At 38.6% G+C, this 22660-nt stretch overlaps 1 protein-coding gene and 1 pseudogene across 1 annotated transcript; one reads left to right on the top strand and one right to left on the bottom strand.

The window, feature by feature from the left end:
• Positions 1 to 7423: 7423 nt before the first annotated feature.
• Positions 7424 to 8213, bottom strand: LOC143554985 (small ribosomal subunit protein mL103 (rPPR7)-like; annotated as a pseudogene).
• Positions 8214 to 8465: 252 nt separating this feature from the next.
• Positions 8466 to 21530, top strand: LOC143554982 (acyl-CoA-binding domain-containing protein 4-like). The gene is made up of 18 exons (XM_077044628.1): positions 8466 to 8632; positions 15812 to 15882; positions 16175 to 16238; positions 16336 to 16407; positions 16997 to 17182; positions 17260 to 17337; positions 17678 to 17773; positions 17903 to 17972; positions 18103 to 18164; positions 18613 to 18752; positions 18830 to 18956; positions 19052 to 19166; positions 19611 to 19699; positions 19782 to 19865; positions 19943 to 20125; positions 20196 to 20351; positions 20686 to 20745; positions 21235 to 21530. The coding sequence occupies exons 1-18, from the start codon at positions 8483 to 8485 to the stop codon at positions 21409 to 21411; spliced, it is 1980 nt and encodes a 659-aa protein (XP_076900743.1). The 5' UTR covers positions 8466 to 8482; the 3' UTR covers positions 21412 to 21530.
• Positions 21531 to 22660: the final 1130 nt, after the last annotated feature.

Raw genomic sequence — 22660 nt, forward strand, 5'->3', positions numbered from 1 at the left:
GAAAAACTTCTGGAAATTCGCGCACTACTGGTAAGTCTTCAATTCTTCGCTCATCTCCTTTCTCTACTACATGCGCCAGGAAGGCGTAGCACCCTTTCCTTAGGCACTTACGCGCCTTTAGGCACGATATCAGTTTCGTCGCAACTCCCCTCCTTTCCCCTTGAATCATCAAAGTTTCTCCGTTCAACAATGGAATCCGAACCTGCTTCTCATGACAAACAATCTCCGCGAGATTCTCGACCAACCAATCCATACCTACCACAATATCGAAACTTCCCAAATCTATTGGCAACAAGTTAATATTGAACTCATGACCTCCCATGACTAATACACATTGCTCAGTCCTTTCATTCGCGCATAACTGCCTACCATTGGCTAGTTCTATAGTATAAGGTTTGTCTAGTCTACTGGTCGCTAAGCCCAGGGAGTTTTTAAACTCATGGGATATAAAACTTAGGTCAGCGCCAGTATCAAATAAGACAGATGCATAATGACCGTTAAGCAAAAACGTACCGGTTACCACATTCGGTTCTTCCTTTGCTTCACCCGCGCCGATCACAAAAGCTCTCCCGCGAGCTTGGTTTCCGTTCTGTGGGCAATCCCGACTGAAGTGTCCAGGCTTCCCGCATGCGTAGCAGTTGTCATTGGCTCCAGCTTCTTTAGCACGGCAATTCACCGTCTTGTGTCCTGGTCTACCACATTTGGCGCACGTGACGTTCGCGCATTCGCCTTCGTGGTGATACTTGCATTTGTTGCACCATGGGTAAGGTCCGCTGTATCCTTTCCTTGATGGTTCCGCGGCTTGAATCGCGTAAACCCTTGTGCTTTCCTGCTTCTTGGGCGGTGGCTGCTTGAAGTCTGATCCTCGGTGGGAGTTCCATTTCCTCTTGGAGTCAGAGGTTCGCTGCTCGTTCAAGCGAGCAGTCAACATACCCGCACGAACCGTATCCCTTGTAAGGGTGATGGCTCGCGCAACCGCCTCGTCAAAGGTCGGAGGTGCGGCGGCGTTGAGTGGGATTCTAACGACAGGAGGTAACCCAAAGATGTACCTCTCGATTTTCTTTTCTTCTGTGTTTGCCATGTCTGGCACCAGCTGGCAAAGCTCGTTGAAACGATTGGTGTAGGCATCGATATCCGTTCCTACCATGGTGTGGTTCCAGAATTCTTGTTGCAAGCTCTGAATTTCTGCGCGAGAGCAGAACTTTCTCATCATCATTTCTTTCAATTCTTCCCAGGTCTTGTGGAGAGCAACTTCTCGCCCCAAAGTCTTTACTTGGAGCTTCCACCAAGACGAAGCTGCTTCTTGGAACATGCAGGTCGCGTAAAGGACCTTCTGGTTTTCACTACATCCGCTGATGGAGAGAACTGTCTCCATCTTGTCAATCCAATTGTAGAGCCCAATGGCTCCTTCGGTGCCTTTGAACGGCCAAGGCCTACAGGCCATGAATGTTTTATAGGAGCATCCTTTGTCCAAGGCTCCTGATTCGGGTTCTGGGGTCTCGTTCTCTTGGCGACCCTGACTAGATTCGGCCTTGCTGGCCTCATGCGTTGCAATCGCCTGCGCGATTATTTCTGCGAGCTCCTCGGGTGTCATGGTAATTCCCTTGGCTCTGGTTGGAGGCATTCTTTTCATAAAAAGAAAATATAACAAACTTAGCGCATGTATTCAGAGCACATAATGTTCTTATCTCTAGACACTGTGACCCGTGTTCCTAAGTGCGTGTGTGATTTTTCTTTTGAAAATATTCTTTGAAAAATATTTCATGCGATTCCCCAAAGGTTATAGTCTAGGTTAAAAACTTCTTTTCCTAGTTCGCTATAACCAGTGCTCTGATACCAATCTGTCACACCCGGCCCTGAGCGGCGGAAACAGCCGGGCGCGCGCGAGTGGGGATTGATAATTAAGCACGGGCCATTGCAAAACATTCAAAGATTTTCATTGCGCATGAAATGTTTAATACAAATACATTACATTGTTTAAGATTACATAAAAATATCCAAGTATAAAAACTGTTGAAGATTTCCACGCCATATCCCCTTGCGCGGCGGGTACAACCACGCGCATCGAAGGGATAGAACTAAAATCTTCCAAAAAGCTAGTTTTAGATGTTCAGCGTGAGGTGCTCTAAGTGTGACTCCATGCGCTACCTAGCTATCTCCTGAAAGACACGTAAAAACATTTGAATCAGTATAAACTGAGTGAGTTCACAAGTTTTAGTAACTTGATAAATCGTATTGCATCATAATTACTCTGAAACATAATTCTGTTAGCATCATTAAAACACATGCTTGGTAAAACATAGTTCTATTAACATATTCTGATAAAATCGTTCCGCGGGTTACGCGCGAACATTTCTGGGAACTGTGCTCGTCTGTGTAAGTGGCGCTGCCACTACGAGCTAAAATAACGTAATACCGTCCCGCGGGTTACGCGCGGACACTTCTGGAAAACTGTGCTCGTCTGTGTAAGTGGCGCTGCCACTACGAGCGAATATATGCTGTAATACCGTCCCGCGGGTTACGCGCGGACGTTGTGCCGGAAAACAAGGCGCTCGTCTGCGTAAGAGGAGCGACCTCTACGAACGGGCTCAAACCCATAGTACTGCCCCGTGCTAGGCACTCGTCTGTGTAAGAGGTGCGACCCCTACGAGTGGGCGGATCAAACCAGCAGTCCCTACCCTTAGAGTTCCAATGGTAAAGTGATCACTTACTCGAATCTGGTGCACTATCATCAAAAAAACCATGGATAACTGTTCGCATTGCTCATCATGAAACATAACTTAAACACGTAATCGTTTGCTTAGCTTGTAAGTATACCATGATAAAACATTATTTAAGTACGTGTCCCTCGCCCCGTAAACAGTTTAAAATAGTGAAAACAGTGAAAATGGGGCTGTGAGACTCACCTGTGGTTCTTGTTAAGGGATTAATCGAGATTCGGGTTTTCTTGGTGTTGGCCTCGGAATCGAAGGTCTAGAATACGATTAAATAACAAATATATATATTAAGATCAAGATATAAGGGTTGGAAAGTAGATCTCAAGGTTATAATCTCGGCTTACCTAGTAACAGGATCGGAATTGAAAATCAAATAGATGCTTGGGAGGTGATTCAGGGCAGATTTGCAGTTTTAAGAGAGAAGTTTGAAGTGTGTTGAGTGATAATTTTAGGTTACATATTTATAGGTAAATTCAATGGAACACAATCCCTTGATTTAGGGGATTGTAATCTTTTCATATCTAGGTGTGATGATGACAAAGTATGGAAAGTATTATTATTTATTCAAAAGTGGAGGAGTGGGTAAAAGATTCTGATTTTCGCAGGACATGCAGGTCTGTGGTTGGTGAAAGTAGGGTGGCTGATAGTTGACTGTTCATGCTACAGTGTGCTTTTTCAGTGCTTTAGACAGTGTACAGTAAAAAGTAGAAATTTTCTGAAACACGTTACTGTTTTCTTTTGGGCGGGAATAATCCCCTTTATTCTGAAGAATAGACTAAGTATTCTGCGTGTATAACTTTGTGCGCATAGCTTTCTGCGTGTAGGATTCTGCGTGTAGAATATTTCTTCGCTGCGGGTAGGCGCGTAACCTTCTCGCAGTTAGGGACCTTTGAGTTTCATTTGTAGATTCTCCAGGTGGTCTTGGTATTTCAACATAGTGATCAGTCATGTTGAAGTCAATTCCATCCTGGAGCTTCAAACAAACTAGCTCTCAACGTTCCCGCCATGCGGGTAGGTTAGTTCCCTTCCGCACGCGCATAAACGATGTAGGATGCACCCGTCTTAGCATCATGCGGGATGGTCAACCCATAGACAACATAACGTTTAAGTTACATGAAAACATAAGGCCAGAATGTTCACGCATGGCGCATATAACATATGCTCACGCTGGTTCTTAACATGGTGCGCTCGCGCAGGGCGCACATAACACATGCACGCGCTGACTAACATGGCGCGCTCGCGCAGGGCAAACATAAATGCCCGCGCTGATTCTAACATATGCTCGCGCCGGGCGCACATAATGTGCCCGCGCTGATTCTTAACATAGCGCGCTCGCGCAGGGCGCACATAACAAATGCACGCGCTGACTAACATGGCGCGCATAATATTTACAATCACCTAATTATTAGGTTGATTACTTAGTTTAAGGGGTTGGGAATTTACCGGGTGTCACACTTTCTCTCTTGCCTTGGCCGTGAACCACACACCCACACGCACACTCTCACTTTGTTTTGCAAACACTCTCTTTCAATCTCATTTCCATACACAAAAGGTTTGGTGATTATTGGGAAGCAAGGGGAGTAAGCCTTTGGATCAACAAGTGAGTAGGTTATTATGTTTTATATTATAAATATGAACCTTGTATCCAAATGATTTGGATCATAGAAAGGGGATGATCAAAGTTTGATGAGTCAAAAGGATTGTATGTGTCTTGGTCTAGAAGTTTGATTCTTTTATAAGTATATTTGTTTTTCTTATGAAATTAAATGGATAATAGAAACACATGAAATTGATTGTGTAGGAATGATCTTTGATGATTTAAGAATCATAAGGATGTAAAAATCATAACTTTTGTGAATTGTGGTTTGAATCTGCTTGCTGGCAGACTTTGTGTCTTAGATTGTATGGTGAATAACTTGATTATACGTTTGTGTTTCTGGTCGATTTTTGATTCTATGAACAAGTATTTTGAATCTAGTTTTCAGAAAGTCGAGAATCTTAATTTTTGGACTTTGTTTGAATACTTTTTATTAATTTATAGAATCGGGTTGCAAACCTGATTTAGAGGTAAAGTTTCTGAGTTGTGTTATAAATTGCATAACTTGATGTTAAAAATAGATATGGATATGATTCCACTTCTGGAATGTTGTAAATTGAAGTAGGAATCTAATACAATTGGTCTTGCATCAATTGGACAAATATATAATTTTTGAAAATATTTGTGTACTGCTGTGTTGAAATAGAGATAAAAATTAGATGGATGTAGTGTGTGAATATTCTGTATGTTTTGGTGAATTATAAAATTATGAGAAAAATATATGTTATACCTAATACTTGTGAGTATATGTGTGATTTATTTGGTAATTTAATTTCAAGTTTTGGTTGATGAGAAAAATCGGTTTTGGATGATTGAAATTGGTTAAGGAAGATCAATATATTGATTAGTTAAAATAGTTGTAAATTGTAATATATTGATTGTGGTAAATTGAATTTTGACTTTATGGGTCAACTTAGAACTAATTAACTAAGTGGTTAGTCTTACTTGTGAAATGTTGAAAGTAATAGGAGTTAGACTTAGTCATAGAATTGCATGAAAAATGACTAAGTGCACATTACTTGATTATTGTTAAAGTTGTGACTAGGAACATAATGTAAACATTCTAAGTCTAATGAATTGGTCAAGAGTCATCAACGGGTCTTCGATCGACATTTTGGTCAAAGGTCAACATTTTGGTCAAAGGTCAACATTTTGGTCAACGGTCAACAAAACTCAATTTTTAGTCTTCGGTCATCGAGACTTGGACTTTTTAGTCAACGGTCAACAACTTGGACCTTGGGTCAAAAGTCAAACTTTGGTCAAAGTCAACAAAAGTCAAATTTTGGTCAAAGTCAACAAAAAGTCAAACTTTGGTCAAACTTCAAATAAACAAGGGAATTGTTTGGATACTAAGGGTTCTAGGAATCGCTTAGCAAATACTTATAGTGCTTGTGTGATTTAGGCACTAGAACAACATTGACTTAAGCAATTGACTTTCAATTTGAACCGTATTCGAGGTGAGTTTCACTACCCCACTTTTTACTTACTCCTTTTGGGGGGAAAGCATGCAACATACAAACTTTCTGGATAATTGTAGACTTTTTAATACCTCATGTGTACATTGTGAACTTATACTGAAGTCCCCCATGCACATTGGACCGTTAACAATTGTATATTGGCTGGGTAATGAAAGGTAGTACTAATGGGTTTGACAAACCCCCTCGGGGCTCTCGGTTGAGGGATTCGTCGGGCGTCTCATTTACTAGAAACACACTAGTCTTATATTAGACTCCGTGGGTGGCAACAAACTAACAAGTCAGCCTCGGTCACAATGGAACACACACTAATGTAACATGATTGCTAGCCTAATTAACTAGCGGTATTACTAATGCATACAATATCCGTACAATATCTATGTTTTACTACTTACACTGTTTACTTACTAAATGGTTTATTTGAGAATCTTGTTTTTAAACTCAAACTGTGAACTCACCAACCATTGTGTTGACCCGTTTTAGCATGTCTTTCTCAGGTCGCTGATAGTGCAAGGATAGGAGTTGCATTCATGATCACCAATAGACATTGCATCATAAGTTGGAACCTTTTTATTTAATAATGTTATGGCTTGCGCATTTTTTGAGCGCTTTAGACTATTTGGTTTTGCTTAGGGATGTTTCCCGTTATGTTACGCTTCCGCATATTAAAATATTAATACATTAACTCTGAATGGTTTTCCCAAATATGCGACAATAAAGTTTATCTAAAATATTTAGACGTTGTTTGTTGTAACTAATGATTGAGATCCTGGTTTGTCACGCGCCTCGCGATAAAACCCCGCATGTGGAAATTGAGGGTGTGACAGGATGGTGGGAGGATGAAGAAGTGGTATCTGAAGGACGGTTGCTGGGACAAGGAAGGGTAATTAGGTCTGAATGTCATTCAGATTCAATTCATCGCTTAGTGAATCAGAGGTCCAGAAAAGCATTCAAATGTGTTTATTAAACAAGCCAAACACTCTGAATGCTCATTACATCTGAGCGAATCATATATATAAGTCCGAATGATCCCATTAAGCAGGATACAAACAGCCCCTAAGTCACATGTATATAAATTCTAGAACAAAAACGAGTCAATCCAAAGATCACTTTTGTCAACAACTCAAAATATAATAACTATGATGAAGATTGAAACATGATGAAGATTGAAACAAAGTGCAGAAGTACATACCTCCTCACATGGAGTATGGTTTAAATGCAGAGGTTGCACTACCCAATGAGCCAGTTAAGAATTACAATAACCAAGTTATAGGTAGCAACATGAGGCGGCCATCTGTGTCAAAATCTGTCAAAACTAGGTTTTATAGGAGGTTGATACTAGTGTATATGGGAGGTTGATGTGTAAAACAATGAAAGACATACAAAATACTACAAATGTGATAAGTTTTTGCCAGTTACCATTTAAATTCTCACAATCACTTCCAATGAAATCATAATGATATGATTATGAACATTAACCATATTTAGCCAATATCTCCATATAAATTCCACCAAAAATCTTATAAAGATGGTAGTACAACAAACTTACATAACATGCTAAACTATCTCTTTTCATGGGTAATCTCATTCATAATAAATAAATCTCCAATTGACTATTCTAAATCTATACAATATCATCTATGTTTCAAAACCGACCCCATAAATCTCAACTGTTTTAAGGAAAACGAAGTTACTTTTTAACTTACCAAAGATATAAGAAACCTAGCTTTATTAATCTTGCCAGTAATCTGCAGCCCCCAAAGCAGTTGTCAAATACTATCCACACTCGGAAACCAATTCTTTCCATACTATTTTTGCACATCTTATACGCCATATCTTATTCACCTGCTTTACATAAATAATGCATCATCATCGTTTGATAAATCCTAGCATTCGGCTTGTAACACTCATCATGTAAAGACGAATATACCCTTTTCGCCATATCAATATAACCTGCTCGACAAAACTCCTTTCATGGATAATCTCACCGAATTCCAAGATACCACATCATTCTCATTAAACCATTAGTCTGCCACACGCGCCCTCTACACACCAAAAACTGAACCCTAACATAGAAAGTCGCAAGATTCGGTAAACAACCTCTCATCACCATAAGATTCCAAATCCCATTCGCGATTTCCGCTCCATTCAACTTATAAAAAGTCGATATCAAAGTCGTGTACGTAAGCCACAAGCCCTAACTATTCCATCGAAAACACAACCTCTATCGGGAACACCCGTTCGACAAAACGCATCAATTACAATATTCAAAGTAACCACATCAAACAGTGTCGAGTAATTGAAGTCTTGATCCTAACCGATAATTTAAAAAAAAAAAGAAAAAAACAAATTTTCAAAGTTGTGCCTAATGCATTTCATGATAAGGTTTATAAAAAAATCACACAAATAATAAACGAAATTCATGTAATTCGCTAAGATATATACAAAAAAAGTTTAAACAAAATATTGGAAATGTTTGATTATTTATAGAAAATTAAATCGAGTGTAAATATTTGTTGTGACTAGTAGCATCAAATAAAAAGTCTTAAAAAATATACTTAATAATAATGTAATTAAAAAAGAAAAGAAAAAAACCCACACTCGCGTCTTAAATCATCACTGCGAGGCTGGCTTAAATCAGATCAGATCACATCACATCTAACTGTGTTTCTTCGTCGATCCGATCTCATTGAATGTCGATGGCTAGGGCAAGCTTCGGGCTTGCATATCCGGATCGCTTCTACGCCGCTGCTACCTACGCCGGATTTGGCGATTCATCTCCCAAAGTCACTTCCAAATTCTCCAACGACGTCGCTTTGTTGTTGTACGCACTCCATCAGCAGGTTATTTATTACTTTCTTGAATTATTATCTTACAATTTACAATCAATACTTGTCTTTTATTGTTATTACTCTTATTATTCAATTCAAGTATTTCCTATTTAAGTATCATGAGCGATTTGATGAAAGAAATCTTATTGTGTCGGAGTTAGATTGATCCATCTCTACTAGCTTAATTAATTAATTTGGGCATATGGAATAGTCTTCTTTAGCTGGAGTAGTACTGAATCTGTATCTTTGGTTTCTATCCGTTACATCTGATTTTTTAATTAAAATAACTTTCAATGGTCATTTCAAAATAAAAGGATCCAGTTACAATAAAGAGGCAGGTAAACGGGTAACAAGCTGCGCCGCCACCCCCTTTTGAATGGCAAAACCGATCATACTGAAAATAAAATTATCGTTCTTTGGCGTCGTTGAGTTACTGTGCACGACCCGCTGAACTCTTTTTAGAAACGTAGCAGCATCGGGAGCAAGAGACCCAAATGTATCAAAAGCAAAAGGAATGAAGGCGTGCTGATTCTCCACACAATCCTTCTCGTGCTTAGCAATTTTTCCTGCTTCTGCCTTTAACACGGCTTGCCTAGCAACAAACCCAGTGTCCCTAAGCCCGACAAGAGGGGACACCCCAGTAAGGTCCACACAAGCATGCTTCCCCCCGGCCCATCCAAACACAAGAATGTCCGCTGGTCGGAGAGTAGACCTTCCTTCACGCGGATCCGACAAGAATTTCATAGGAGCCTCTTTTCTTGCCGAGATTCCCGCTCGTTTTAACACGTCAAAAAGGACATCCCTGACCAAATCATGTCTATATTTAAATCCCGGGAGTTCTTTGCAATGAACCGCATGTTCACCAAAATTGTCTAAACACGCCTTACGACAAACCGGGCAGGGCTCATCAACTGGGAACAAGGGGATCATTAACCGATATTTAAGAATGGCTCGGTACTCCACTGCTGACATGTGCTGGCCGGGTGACAGTCAAAAAGTCTTGAGCATGAGGAGCCTGAAGACATTCTAACACCGCTCTCTGACGAGAGGATATGCTAAACTTTTCTCCCAAACTTTGGACGGTTTTACTATAAAGGGCACTCGCCAAAGCATTTTGGGCTTTAGGAGGGGCGGTGTCCTTATTAGCGAACCTGCCAAGATCAAGATCGGGAATAGAGTTATGCAAATAATCCATTGCACACCCAAAATCGGAATCTAACCCATCAACACCACAATCACGCAAAATGTGGTCCTGCAACTTCCAAGATTGTGCTCTCGAGGCTACGAAAGCATAGGTGGAAACATCCTCAGCTGAATATAACCCTAAACCACCGAAATGGATAGGGAGAGAGGCCAGTCTCCATTGAAAATCCCTAAAAAACGGACCCCTACATACCACAATATCCTCAATCGCCGCTCGAAGCCCTTTGTCAAAAACAGAGACAGCTTCCTTAACAAACATAGGCTGGCATGTTCGAAGTCCGAACAACAACTTAGCCACCCCCATACATGAGCGAAGCAAGAGAAGATCACATTGAGGGTCACGCAGGCGAGTAAGACATCTCATTAGTTCCACAGCTCTTGAAGCTCTGGTGCTGGCCAAACTACTGATAAACCCCGCATCTCGGCTAACCGTACCTCCAAGGAGTTTTACCCCTAACTCCGGTCTCCCAATCCCGATAGGAAATAAACCTACTTTTGCCTTTATCCCATTGCGCGACGGCCAATATACTTCGGTCTTTTTAATATTAAGCTCAAGCCCCAGACTTGGCCCTTTGGATCTAATAATATCCAGGGCTTTAGCCACTTCAATGGCGTCTCCTATAATCGTACCATCATCTAAGTACCATGCATGGAAAGGTAGCTTGCAACCATCTCGTACTTGATGAATGAGGGGGTGTAAAGCTAATGCAAAGAGAAGGGGTCCTAACGGATCGCCTTGTTGAACCCCAGTGATACAGTCATTCCCTACATATAGCCTAGTCGGTTGCCCGTAAAGAAAATTAACCCATAGGGAAATAGATGGGCATCTGATACGAACTTCATGCAGGAGTGTGGTTCTATCCACTAGGTTGAAGGCATTAGAAAAATCTACTGTAAGCAAAGCCAACGACCCATCCGAGTGGAACATATTAAGAAATCTATTCGCGTTATGAAGCACCGCCTCCGCTCCACTCGGGATCCCCACCCCGAATTGAAAATCACCAAGGTATTTTGCCATCTCTTTCCCAACACTCCTCATAGCCACTTTGGATACAAGCCTTCTCCAAATCGCCCCAACGGCAATAGGCCTAACCCCATTGTCGGGCTTAAGCAGTGGCGTTAGGGGGGCAGAAGCCACAAACTCCGCTAAAGCAACAGGGCATCTCCCCCCTAACCACAAGTTAACCACCTCAGTTATAGCCTTAAGCAACCCCACGGCAATCGCGGATCCTTCCCCACATAGGGCATCCAAAATATGTTGGGCCCTAAGCCCATCTCTACCACAAGAAGTCCCTTTAGGAAATGATTTAATACACCCAAGAACACTTTCAACGTCCACAACCAAAGGGGCCACCGAGAGTAAGGCCTCAAGCAAAGCGGGCGGGGGCAAGGTGGGATGCTTATCAAGCAGCGCTTTCATAGTAGCGTCACCAAGAGGAGCAACACCCGAAGAGGACAAAACTTTAATTACGGCCGTGAAGTGCCCATCAGCAATTTTTTGAATACATTGCTTAGCATTGAGGCCCTCCCTCGAATGATCATCCCCGAATGAGGCCTCATCGGCTCTTGAGCCCATATCCATCGGTTGGTTAAAGAGTGATTGGATAATATCAACACATCCGCTTCCATCACCCCAACTTGCCAGGGCTGCCGAACAGAATAGCATTGTAAGGATTTCCTATTCCCCGACCTACGCTCCTGTCGGTTGGAAGGCTTGACAACTTGTAATATGCAACGGGGTAAAATCAAAAGTTTAACCCACGCTTCAATGGACTCAGGCCTAGACACCACCTTGCACAGTGAACCAGTTAAGGAGGCATAGGCAAATGCCATGCGACAGCTAGGAGGGATGCTTTTAACTGTCTTTAACGGAAGTGCGAAAATACGGTCAAGTAGGGTTGCGTCCAAAGCGACTCCGCCCACGGCAACTACATCTATTGCAAGTTGTGGCTTAGGGATCCCACCAGGAAGTCTTCCACCCCTCCTGTATCACCTTTGAACTTGATAACCTTGTCTTCATGGTGACAGTGCCGATTGAGAGCCTGCAAAGACATGCACTCACCGCACAACCATTGTTTTGCAACCTTTAGAGCATCTGCCAACGCAACAAAAAGATCACAATCCCCGGATATCGCATCCCGCATCGCGCATTTTTTCTCATCCGTCTATAAGTGTAGTTGCTTTATATGTGCCACTAACCTTTGGATCCCCTTGGACCCAACCAATCCATCCGGGCAGCAATGGAATCCTCTAAAAGGGCCCGGCCAAGAACCTTTTAAATAGCCCGTGCCCACCTCCCCCGATGGGGCTCCGCTGACAATCCGAGGCCTAGTCATAACCCGAGACGAGAGGCCTACAAACAAACTCGAGCCGAGTTTTGGGAGTAAAAACCGGAACTAAGAGGAGAAAGGAGAGCAACCGCCAGTTGCCCTCCCCTCTGTACACCCAAAAAAATCCGATTAACTCATTGAGACATTTTATCGAACACCTGGCGGGCAGAGCCAAAACCGAGAATTTAATGCAGATTAGAGAGGAGATTGGTTGATTTCGAGATCACTTGAGATGTTCTTCAGCTTGTAAAGTAATTAGCCTGACAGCAGGAGTATTTACCTTTGAACTTGAAATCCGTTACAGCTTTACTGAATAGCACTTCGAGGTTGAGGAATGGGGTGGAGAGTGAGAGTAGCGGGTGTGAGGAGACTGGGCCGGAGGAGAGGTTGAGGTGGGTGAGGTTAGTACTCAATCTTATAACCATCACATTTACAAGAGGCAGTACTGGTTATCAATAAACTTCACTTGCAAACAATTTTAAGTTGGATACTCACTCTTGAAGTCGAATAGGGATGCTACAGCACCTTTGATGCTTTAGAGTGAATTCTTTAGTACCGTTTTTTCTTTCCAATACTTGTGTTGGAAGCTACTTTCTTTAATCGAGGTGTTGATACTTATGCATCATCTGTCAAGCATTTCATGTCTTACTTAGCAGACGAGATTGATGTTAGGGTGGGTGTTTTACGACTTTTTTCATCTTCCATTCATATTAAATTTGTTTTTCCTAAACCCTATATATATTCATACTAAATACAACCCTTGGTAACTAAGTTTACTCAACTCACAAGGCTCTTCTAATTTAATTCTTACCAACCAAAATCATATCAAACTAATATTCACCTTTGACCTTTCAACTGTCACAAGTGAACCAAGACAACCTCTCACATGTAAAATCAAGATTAAACTTCCAACAAGCCTTGTTATGGTACACTCTTTTTAGTGTGATTGGGCCTGCTCAAGCTTTACTATGGTTGGAGCTTGAAATAATTGATTAATTCATTGATCTCTAGCTTCTAATAAGAGAGGGAATGTTTCGAGTTGACTTGATTACATCCCTTGATGCATTCTTCTCTTTTACTCCCATTAGCACCATTTCTGTGAACTCTAACCAAATTGCCCAATCTACATTACAAATTAAGAATTTCCTTTCACATTATTTTAGTTATCGTTAGTTGTAGATGTATGATCCATTGCGTCGTTTAGTGACATTGTGTTGTCATGTGGTGAGTAACGCTGTCAGCTTGAATGGCTAGTTAGCAAAAGAATTTTGTCTCAAAGCCAATAGTGATGACTGATGATGAAACTTAATGTGAAGATGATAGCCATATCAACGATTGTAAAAAATCGCGATTGGACGCCGAGTACTCAACGAGTAATCCTCGCCTAGGCCGAGTTCTCGGTGAGACATCCCCGAGTACTTTCCGACTAAGGCCGAGTACTCCCACTCCCCAGTCGGCCCGCCTAGGGTCCGCCTATCGACTTTTGCAACCTTGGCCATATCTATGAAAAAAATAGCAAACTATTACATGCATATAGACAATACTAGACGGGTGCCCGCGCCGCGCGATGCTTCGGGTAACACTAAATCCTAATAATCACGACAATGTTCATGGTTAGTTTGAAATCTTGAAACCGTTCAAATTACCAATCATCGGTTTGGTTTCATGGTTGGTTTTTCCTTTAACTTTTGGTAATGGGGTTTCTAAATTTTTAAACCATAGCAAACAGGTAGTTTGAAGTTTATACTGAAAACAGACCATATAAAACTTGACCGGATGGTAAATTTATAATTAAAGCTCCATCCGTGAAACTAAACCGTTAGTAACGATTTAGATTAAATTTTCAACGGTGTGTTTCAGTCTTCAACGACAACAAAATGTTACCGGAGGTTTGACTCACGGTTTAACTTAAAAACCGTCAAAACCGAATTAAGAAAACACCTATAGGTTACATGTTAAATTTTTTTAATTAAAAAAAATATAACAATGCAATACTTAAATTAAAGACAATAGAATTCTCATTTTTATGGTGTAATTTAAAAAAAAAAATTATTAACGTACGAAAAAGTTATGACTGTTTAAAAATTGTTGGTGGGAAGTTAGTTTAAAATTGAAATTAAAAGGAACATATAAGTAAAGATGATGGGCCAAAGTTGAAACTATTTTATAAATTTACAAAACTTGAGTTAAGTAAAGGGGAAACATTTTATTTATTTTTAAGCATATTTTGTAATAGACAAATTTGCCCTTATCTTACATGCTTTATGGGATGTACCATATGCATTACAAGTTATAAATTACTTAAAAACTTAGTGTCTTAATTTGCCCATATCTCATACATTATATATATAGTACATATAGCTGCTATAATGAAATAATTTACATACTCACAAAATGAACTTATATCCTCATGGATTTCATAGACAAATTCATTACTAGTTTGAACAAATGGCCTCGAGGTGGCTTGAGTCTTAAGTCTTGGTGTGATTGAGGAGCTTAGCGGCGTGTCATGTGCGCCTTTGACTACATAGATACATATAAACAAAGGCTAAAATGTATTATATTATAATCTTATGGGCCGGTATCTTAATACTAAAAAGCTCAATGGTTAAATGTGTAGTTTTCAATTTTCGCAGTCAAACACGAGTAGCTTGCGAGTTGGCTAAGAAGCATGCGCACGTGCATTCCCAATGTGTGAGCGTGCAACCTACTTGTGTTAGTGAAGGCCGCTTCCTTAAATATTGATATACCTGCAATGCTACTATTTCTTTATCTATGAATGCGTGCATATGTATATCTGATTTGTGTGCACTCTCCTGTGTAGATATGTATATTATATATACATGTATAAATATTAGTATCATAGTTATCAAAGGCGCTAGGCGCACTCGAGGCGCATAGGCCTCGCCTGAGGCCTAGGCGCAAGGTGCAAAAAAAGCGAGGGCCTGAGACAAAAAAAGCGTACTTAAATGAATAATAAAATATAATATAGTATGCACTGAAAAAAATTATTTATGAAAATATATCTTGCAAGTATATAAACAAAATATTACATATTGTTATATAAAAAAATATTAATATTGTTAGATATTAAAATCATCTACCTAGTTTTAAAATAAAATTAAATCTTTTAATATAAACAGTGTAAAAGGAAAAAAGTACATATGACAGTGTACTTGCAGTAATAGTTTAAAAGAAAAATGAACTATGTTAACTATTGAAACAGTCTTTTTCTGCAGCTTTTAAGCCAAAGTCCTGTTTTTCGTTCTCATCTTCTTCTTTCTCTTCTTCTTCTTCTTCTCTCTTCTCCGGTGAGGCAACAACAGATGTGTCTCAGACGAAATTTGGCAGTAATATGCAATACTTCGCCGGAAACTGGCAGAATATTGGCCTCAAAAGTCACCGGAAAGTCTTTTTTGGCCAGTAAACTTACCAGAAGAGCGCCTTTGACGGTGCAAAGCGGTATAGTTGCGCCTCACCTGAAATTTGCGCCTAGGCGCACCAAGGCGAGCGCTTTTTTAGTATGTATATGTATATGCATATTTAACATAGCCTTTGGGATTTGCTGCTGATTAATTACAGTTCCCAGCGTTTCTTTAATCATCCTTTGTTTGTAGAATGGTAGTTTTATGATAAAGTGAATTTTGTTTCATATCAGGCAACTGTTGGACCCTGCAACTTGCCAAAACCAAGAGGTTGGAGTCCAGTGGAACAAAGAAAATGGACAAGGTTTGTTTATTGAAGCACATGTAGTCTGATTTTGATGCATGAACCAATATATAAATTAAGGCTTGTGTCACTTGCTGCTTGTATTTTAGTCTCATACCGATACAAGACTGATTAGATGCCCATTTTATATTTGTTGATGACTTGATGGCATTTGTGTAATTATCACATAACTTTGAAGATATGATTAGTAACTTTTGCAGTCAATTTGATTAGTCAATTATTAAAGAATTCTTAGCACTTTCTTAATTTGTTATACAATCAACTTGAATAATAGTTGTTTTTTTTATTGTAGTTGGAATGGTCTTGGAAACATGGCTTCCAGTGAAGCAATGCGCCTCTTTGTAAAAATATTAGAGGTATATTTAACATGGTACTGAATTATTTATATTAATTAAACAGGAACATTATATGCTACAAAACCTTAATTATAACATATGTTTACCTTTTGAGTAGGAAGAAGATCCAGGATGGTATTCAAGGGTATCGGACTTCATTCCCGTGCCTGTTGTAGATGTAGAGATGAATGTGAGTGGCCAAAATGTTTTACTTTCTTTAAATCATCTTGATGGTAGTATGACATGTTTTCGTTATGCGCCTGGGTGTGCATGAAACCGAAATAACCGAATCCAACCCAAAACAGACGGTCTGGCACTCTGGCTTTATTTTTTGAGTTTCAGTTTCGGCTTTGCATGTACCGAAAGTGGCGGACTGAACCGGATTTTTTTAATTGAACCGAACCTGTAAAAAACCCAAAAAAAAAACTTGTGTTATTGAATTTATGGATTATATAATTTTTATTTTTGAATCTTAAGTAATTTATAAAAAAGTAATAAATGGTGTAGCCTAAAAAATATAACCCAAATATCTAATAATCAGATAATCATTAATTTAATAAAAAGTTAGGCCCAATGTAATTATTTTGGGCTTTTTTTGGCAAGTTTTTCCCAAATGGCAAAATCGAAACCGAACCAAATCTGTTGTAGTATATAGAAAAGCCGAACGGTTTCCAAAAATCCAAAATTTGAGTTTTTTATTCATGGTTTGGTTTGAGCCTAAAACCGACCAATACGTGGTGAACTATAATCTAAATTGGAATATTATGCATCTGATGTAGCATAATTCAAAGTCGGAATTACCCACTAACAATGAAACCACTTTACCCGAAATGAAGACTATCCCAACCGAGAATGGGCATTCTGTGGATAAAGATGTAATGGTTGAAGTAGTCGGTCCTGTTGGTGTGTATGATCAATGGGTTGCACCCTCGGTATCTGGTACACACCCAAAGCCCCGATATGAGGTATTACTATTATTAAAGTTTATTGATTCTTTCTTGTTTTACCTTTTTCTGATTATTATATTGTGTTAAATTAATAGCATGCAGCAGCTGTTGTTGACGATAAAATGTATATATTTGGTGGAAATCATAATGGCCGTTACCTAAATGATCTTCAGGTATGCTACATTTATGTTATCTGCAACTACTATTTTTCAATCAATCAATCAATCAGTCAATCATACCCAGTAAAATCCCACTAATAGCAAGGAGGGTGGGGTGTAGGCAGACCATACCCCTGCCCTTCTATATTTTGTTAGCTATATAATAAATAAGTTAAAAAAGAACATAAATTGACAAAACTGATTTGAAAGCCTATAGATTGTCATCTTACTGCACCCTATCAAAACTTAAATGTCGTAGGTTTTTTTTTTGGTCTTAATATGTTTCTTTCTTGTTAATTATCCTTAGTATATTATTGTAGTAAATAACTAAAACAATAATATTGTTGAGTTGCAGACCCTTGATTTACGAAATTGGACATGGTCAAAGGTTGAAGTCAAAGCAAGTTCCGAGGATTCAGTGAGAGTAACTCCTTGTGCTGGACATACTTTGGTCAGTATTGAAATATGTAGTGTTAATAGAATTTAAACTTGTGGATTACTTTCATAACATCAATTCATCACATGTGATTATGACTTTTTTGTTGACTAGTATGACATGATATAACATGTTGATTTGTAGATACCTTGGGAAGGAAATAAGCTTATTTCAGTTGCAGGACATTCAAAGGATGCTTCTGAAGAAGTTAACGGTTTGTTTTAACTTGTTACTTGTTATGTGTTTTCATTTACAATTTAGCTGCACTGATTATTATATTGTACAAACTTATACACACACACACAAACGTCCATATGTATAATTTTACCCTTAATTTTTAACAGTTAAGGCATTTGATCTGCTAACATGTACTTGGTCAACCATGAAGACCTATGGAAAACCTCCGGTATATATTCTTAATATCTAGCTATTATTTTTATTTTCTATATTTTCATTTGTTCTATAGTACCCTTGTCAAGAGAGTAGTTTGTAAAAATTTGTGATACACAAATTTCTAAAGTGTATAACATCAAATTTTGTAATGAATTTTGTATATTATTGACATAATTGCTATTAAAAAGTTAATATGCTGTGTAACTTGTACCATAGATCTCTAAATCTATCATCCTTTTTCTTTACACATTGTACAATAAACCATTAGGTCAAGTTTTTAATCTTGAGAAACAGAAACTTTAAAACCATCATAGAGATTATATATTCATGCATATTCAATATCAAAATCAATCAGCTAATTCATTTTCCCACAAGCATCGGACGCCTTTAGAAAATGTCGGTCAAGATGGAAACAATCTTTTAGCATATTTTCTTTAATTTATTTCATCATGCTATTGCAGATTTCACGTGGTGGTCAATCTGTTACGCTTGTGGGGACCACGTTAGTCATATTTGGCGGTCAAGACGGAAACAGAACTCTGTTAAACGATCTGCACATTCTAGACCTAGAGACCATGACATGGGATGAAATTGAGACAGTGTAACATCTTTGTTCCATCATTTTTTTTATAACAAGCGTGCATATATAATTTTATATCTTAACATCATAATATGCAGAGGCGTGTCACCTTCACCACGGTCCGACCATGCTGCTGCAGTACACGCAGAGCGTTATCTTCTTATATTTGGTGGCGGCTCACATTCAAGTTGTTTCAATGATCTTCATGTCCTAGATTTGAAAACTGTGAGATAACATTATTAAATATTTTGTTTGATGTTACTGCCCAATGTGAATCTTGAAGTTGGTTTATATGTAATTATGTATAATTTGTTTTTTAGATGGAATGGTCAAAGCCAAGTCAACAAGGAGATATTCCGAGTCCTCGAGCGGGCCATGCTGGCGTGACAATTGGAGAGAGTTGGTTCATTGTTGGTGGTGGAGATAACAAGAGTGGTATGTAGGCTTGTAAACAAAAAAGGACGGAACACGTTCGTGTTCGTTTATGTTTGTTTGTTAATGGTATAGACAAATGGTTCACGAATGTAAATGATCTAAGTGAACATAGATGAACAGGGCTAAAACTAGTAAAAACTACTGTGAAGAACAATGTGTTGGGCCTAAAAGTTATAAAAACAAGACTAAGTTGTAACAGGCCAAAGTTTTCTAAGTAAGTATATTAACGTGCGTAAACTAACAAACTTAAACAAAGGTAAACAAATGAACGTAAATGAATGTAAACAAAGGAACATGAACAGTTTTAAATGAACGAACGAGAATGTGTTCATGTTTGTTTATTTATTAAATAACAAAATGCTCACTCTTACTTTACCTATTAACCAACCCACCCGTTTTCCACAGGTTAGATAATAATAATTATTATTATTTTGTTAATTGCAGGAGTTTCAGAAACTGTTGTCCTTAACATGTCTACTTTATCATGGTCAGTTGTAACAACTGTTCAAGGACGCGTTCCTCTTGCTAGTGAGGTATCTGCTTGACGAGAACAATAGCTACTTCATTGTTTTATTTTTAAATGTGACAGATGACAATTTTGACCCTTATGTGCAGGGCTTGAGTTTGGTGTTAAGCTCTTACAATGGTGAAGACATTCTAGTATCTTTTGGAGGGTACAATGGAAAATACAACAATGAGGTAACAAGTGATCCTCTCTCTTTCTCACTCATGCAAAGTTTTTTAGGGTTTCTTAATTTGGTGTTTTGTGTTATTAGGCTAATTTACTCAAACCTAGTTACAAGTCAACTTTGCAAGCAACTCGGGCAGGAGCTCCTGCCCTAGATAGTGTTTCGGGTGCCCAAAATGCAGCAAATGGCACTAGAGATGTTGATTTAGAGTTTGAAGCAGGTCAAGAAGCAAAATTTAGGGAAATTAGTGTGGAAAATCATGAGCCACAGGTAACTCCAGTTTGTTTTACTCTAGAAATATAAATGACTGTAATGTGTATATATGTCTATAATTATGCAGAAAAATGAAGTTAATGAAGTGAGTGAGCGTTCCTTAGCTGCCCTGAAGGCCGAAAAGGAAGAACTAGAGAAGGCTCTCAGTAACGAGAAGTCACAATCAGATGAGCTAAAGCAAGAACTGATAGAAGCTGAAACCAAAAACTCAGACTTGTACAAGGTAATATTTTCCAGTGCATAGGCTATGTACATAAAAATCATCAAACTAATTTGTTCATATGTTTTTTTAAATTTTGCTCTGTTAACCTACATATGTTTAGGTAATATAATCTAAACATGTGTAGGTTATAATTTATATACATTAATGAACAATCAGACGTATTTTCTTTTTTAGAATTTCATGAGAGAGGAGTGTGAAACAATAAACATTAAGTTTGAAAAAATGAATGGTACATTATGCTCTACATAGATCTCTCCCATATATATATATATGTGTGTGTGTGTGTGTGTGTGTGTGTGTGTGTGAATTTAATTTCATTTTCACATTTCTGCAGGAACTTCAGTCTCTACGTGTTCAGCTTGCAGGAGAGCAATCAAGATGTTTTAAACTAGAGGTAACTAACTTCTGTTGTATCGTACCTCATCCATCGGTGTTGCAATAGGGGTGTAAATGAGGCGAGCCCGACTCGTTTAGCCTATGAGAGCTTGAGCTTCAGCTTGGCTCGATTTGAGATCTGCTCGCGAGTAGTTTACAAGCTCGAGCTTGGCTCGCTTATTATTCATTGTATAATTTTTAACAGTTTTTATTATAGTTTTTTTATGTATTTTAATCATAACTTTTATATATAACATAATAATATATATAAATTACTTATTTTTTTATCATAGTTTTATATATTATAATGAATATCATATATATAAATAACAGGCTCGAATAGGCTTGCAAGCCAGCTCGAGCTTGATTAGTGAAGCTCAGGCTCATGCTTGTTTATTAAACAAGCTTATTTTCAGGCTCACGATCATTTAAGCTCGTCTCAAATCCCGAGTAGCTCACCAGGGTTGACCTGCTAGCGTTATAATTATTTTGTGTTTTTAATTATAAGGTGGATGTTGCGGAGCTAAGACAAAAGCTAAAAACAATGGAAAGTTTACAGAAAGAACTGGAAATTCTTCAAAGACAAAAGGCCGCTTCTGAAGAAGCTTTTGCAAAACAAAAACAAAGTTCAGGAGGGGTGTGGGGATGGCTAGCGGGGACACCGCCTTCTCCAACTGATGCTTGATAACATCCAACAAATAGATACACAGTCATTTTCAGAATTAAGATCCCTTTAAGATTCGTTTTTCATCGTTTGATTTGGCGTTAGATATTTACAATTTTGTGTTTGTTACAAAGAGAAGATAGCTAAGTGGTGTTTTTGTTTGGGATTATGAACTTAGTTACATAATTGTTGAGGTTAAGATATATGGAACTAATGCATGGTGTTGTAATGCCAATAGATCAACATGTTGAGTTTAAATTGTGTGTTGCACTATGGTAATAATTTATTATTATTATTATTTCTAGTCCTTTTTGAGGTGGTATTTATATTATCAATAACTTTTTAGTTTAGTTACAAAAATAAGAGTATCTAAGTGAATTTTGATAAAAACCCTACATAGAAAGCACTAGTTGATGTCGGGTAGGTTTTCTGGTCGTTGTCATAGAACCGCTAGCTAACTTTATAGATTGGCAATGACCCCGCCTTCGGACGTTGGCTAGTTGAACTTATGGACCACAGGTGAGAATCTCAACTATATTGTTGTCGTCTGTTTTTCAATGTTAAAATTATTTATATAGTCAGTACTACAATCTAGTAGTGGTATATATGAGGGGAACATACTTTCTTGCTTTGTGCTAGCTAGTAGTCTGTTGATCTTGTAATGAGTAACTGACATCAGTTTAATGTTGGATCTAAGCAATGCTGGATGCTGACTAACCCCACAAACTCAACCCACATTTTAATCTAGCATCAAGTGACATCACAAACGAAAGCACGCCTCATTTGATCGTTATAAGTTTTTAAAAAAATGAGCTGAAATTGGTTTGGATTTGATTTGTAAGCTTTCGGCTTTATCACTTGCAAAAATTAGAAAACGCGTGGGCGACATTTTGTTGACCTTGTTTAACTATTTGAATGCCCAACTTAAAAGTCAAAACTGTAAATCGCAATAAGTGATCAGGGTTTCAGAAAGCCAACAGACAATTTCTGTTGGTTTATAATCGACTGATCAACATTCAGCGGGTTTCAGGTCAGTGCAAATCAATCAAGTCTAAACCGATAAACAAGTCTCATCAAGCAATCAAATCTGCCCAATTGATTATTGATTTGACTATATGATTGAATACATCATAAGAGAATAATAGATTAAAATTTTCAATCCGGTGCTGCTATAGAAAGATGGTGGCTTGTATCATATGTCAAAAGCATTTGGACTTTTTATATAAAAGAAACACTCAGGAAATTGGTAATTCACAGTCCCCTCATTTTG

The sequence above is a fragment of the Bidens hawaiensis genome, unplaced genomic scaffold (assembly GCF_021521415.1).
Source record: "Bidens hawaiensis isolate Kalapana, Puna unplaced genomic scaffold, B.hawaiensis_p1.1 tig00017940_1, whole genome shotgun sequence".
Lineage (NCBI taxonomy): Eukaryota > Viridiplantae > Streptophyta > Magnoliopsida > Asterales > Asteraceae > Bidens > Bidens hawaiensis.

Coding starts and splice junctions, on each gene's coding strand:
- LOC143554982 (XM_077044628.1), top strand. CDS start 8,483: ATGTCGATGGCTAGGGCAAGCTTCGGGCTTGCATATCCGGATCGCTTC. Junction 17,973..18,102: donor TGCTTCTGAAGAAGTTAACG/GTTTGTTTTAAC, acceptor AATTTTTAACAG/TTAAGGCATTTGATCTGCTA. Junction 19,167..19,610: donor TGGTGGAGATAACAAGAGTG/GTATGTAGGCTT, acceptor TGTTAATTGCAG/GAGTTTCAGAAACTGTTGTC.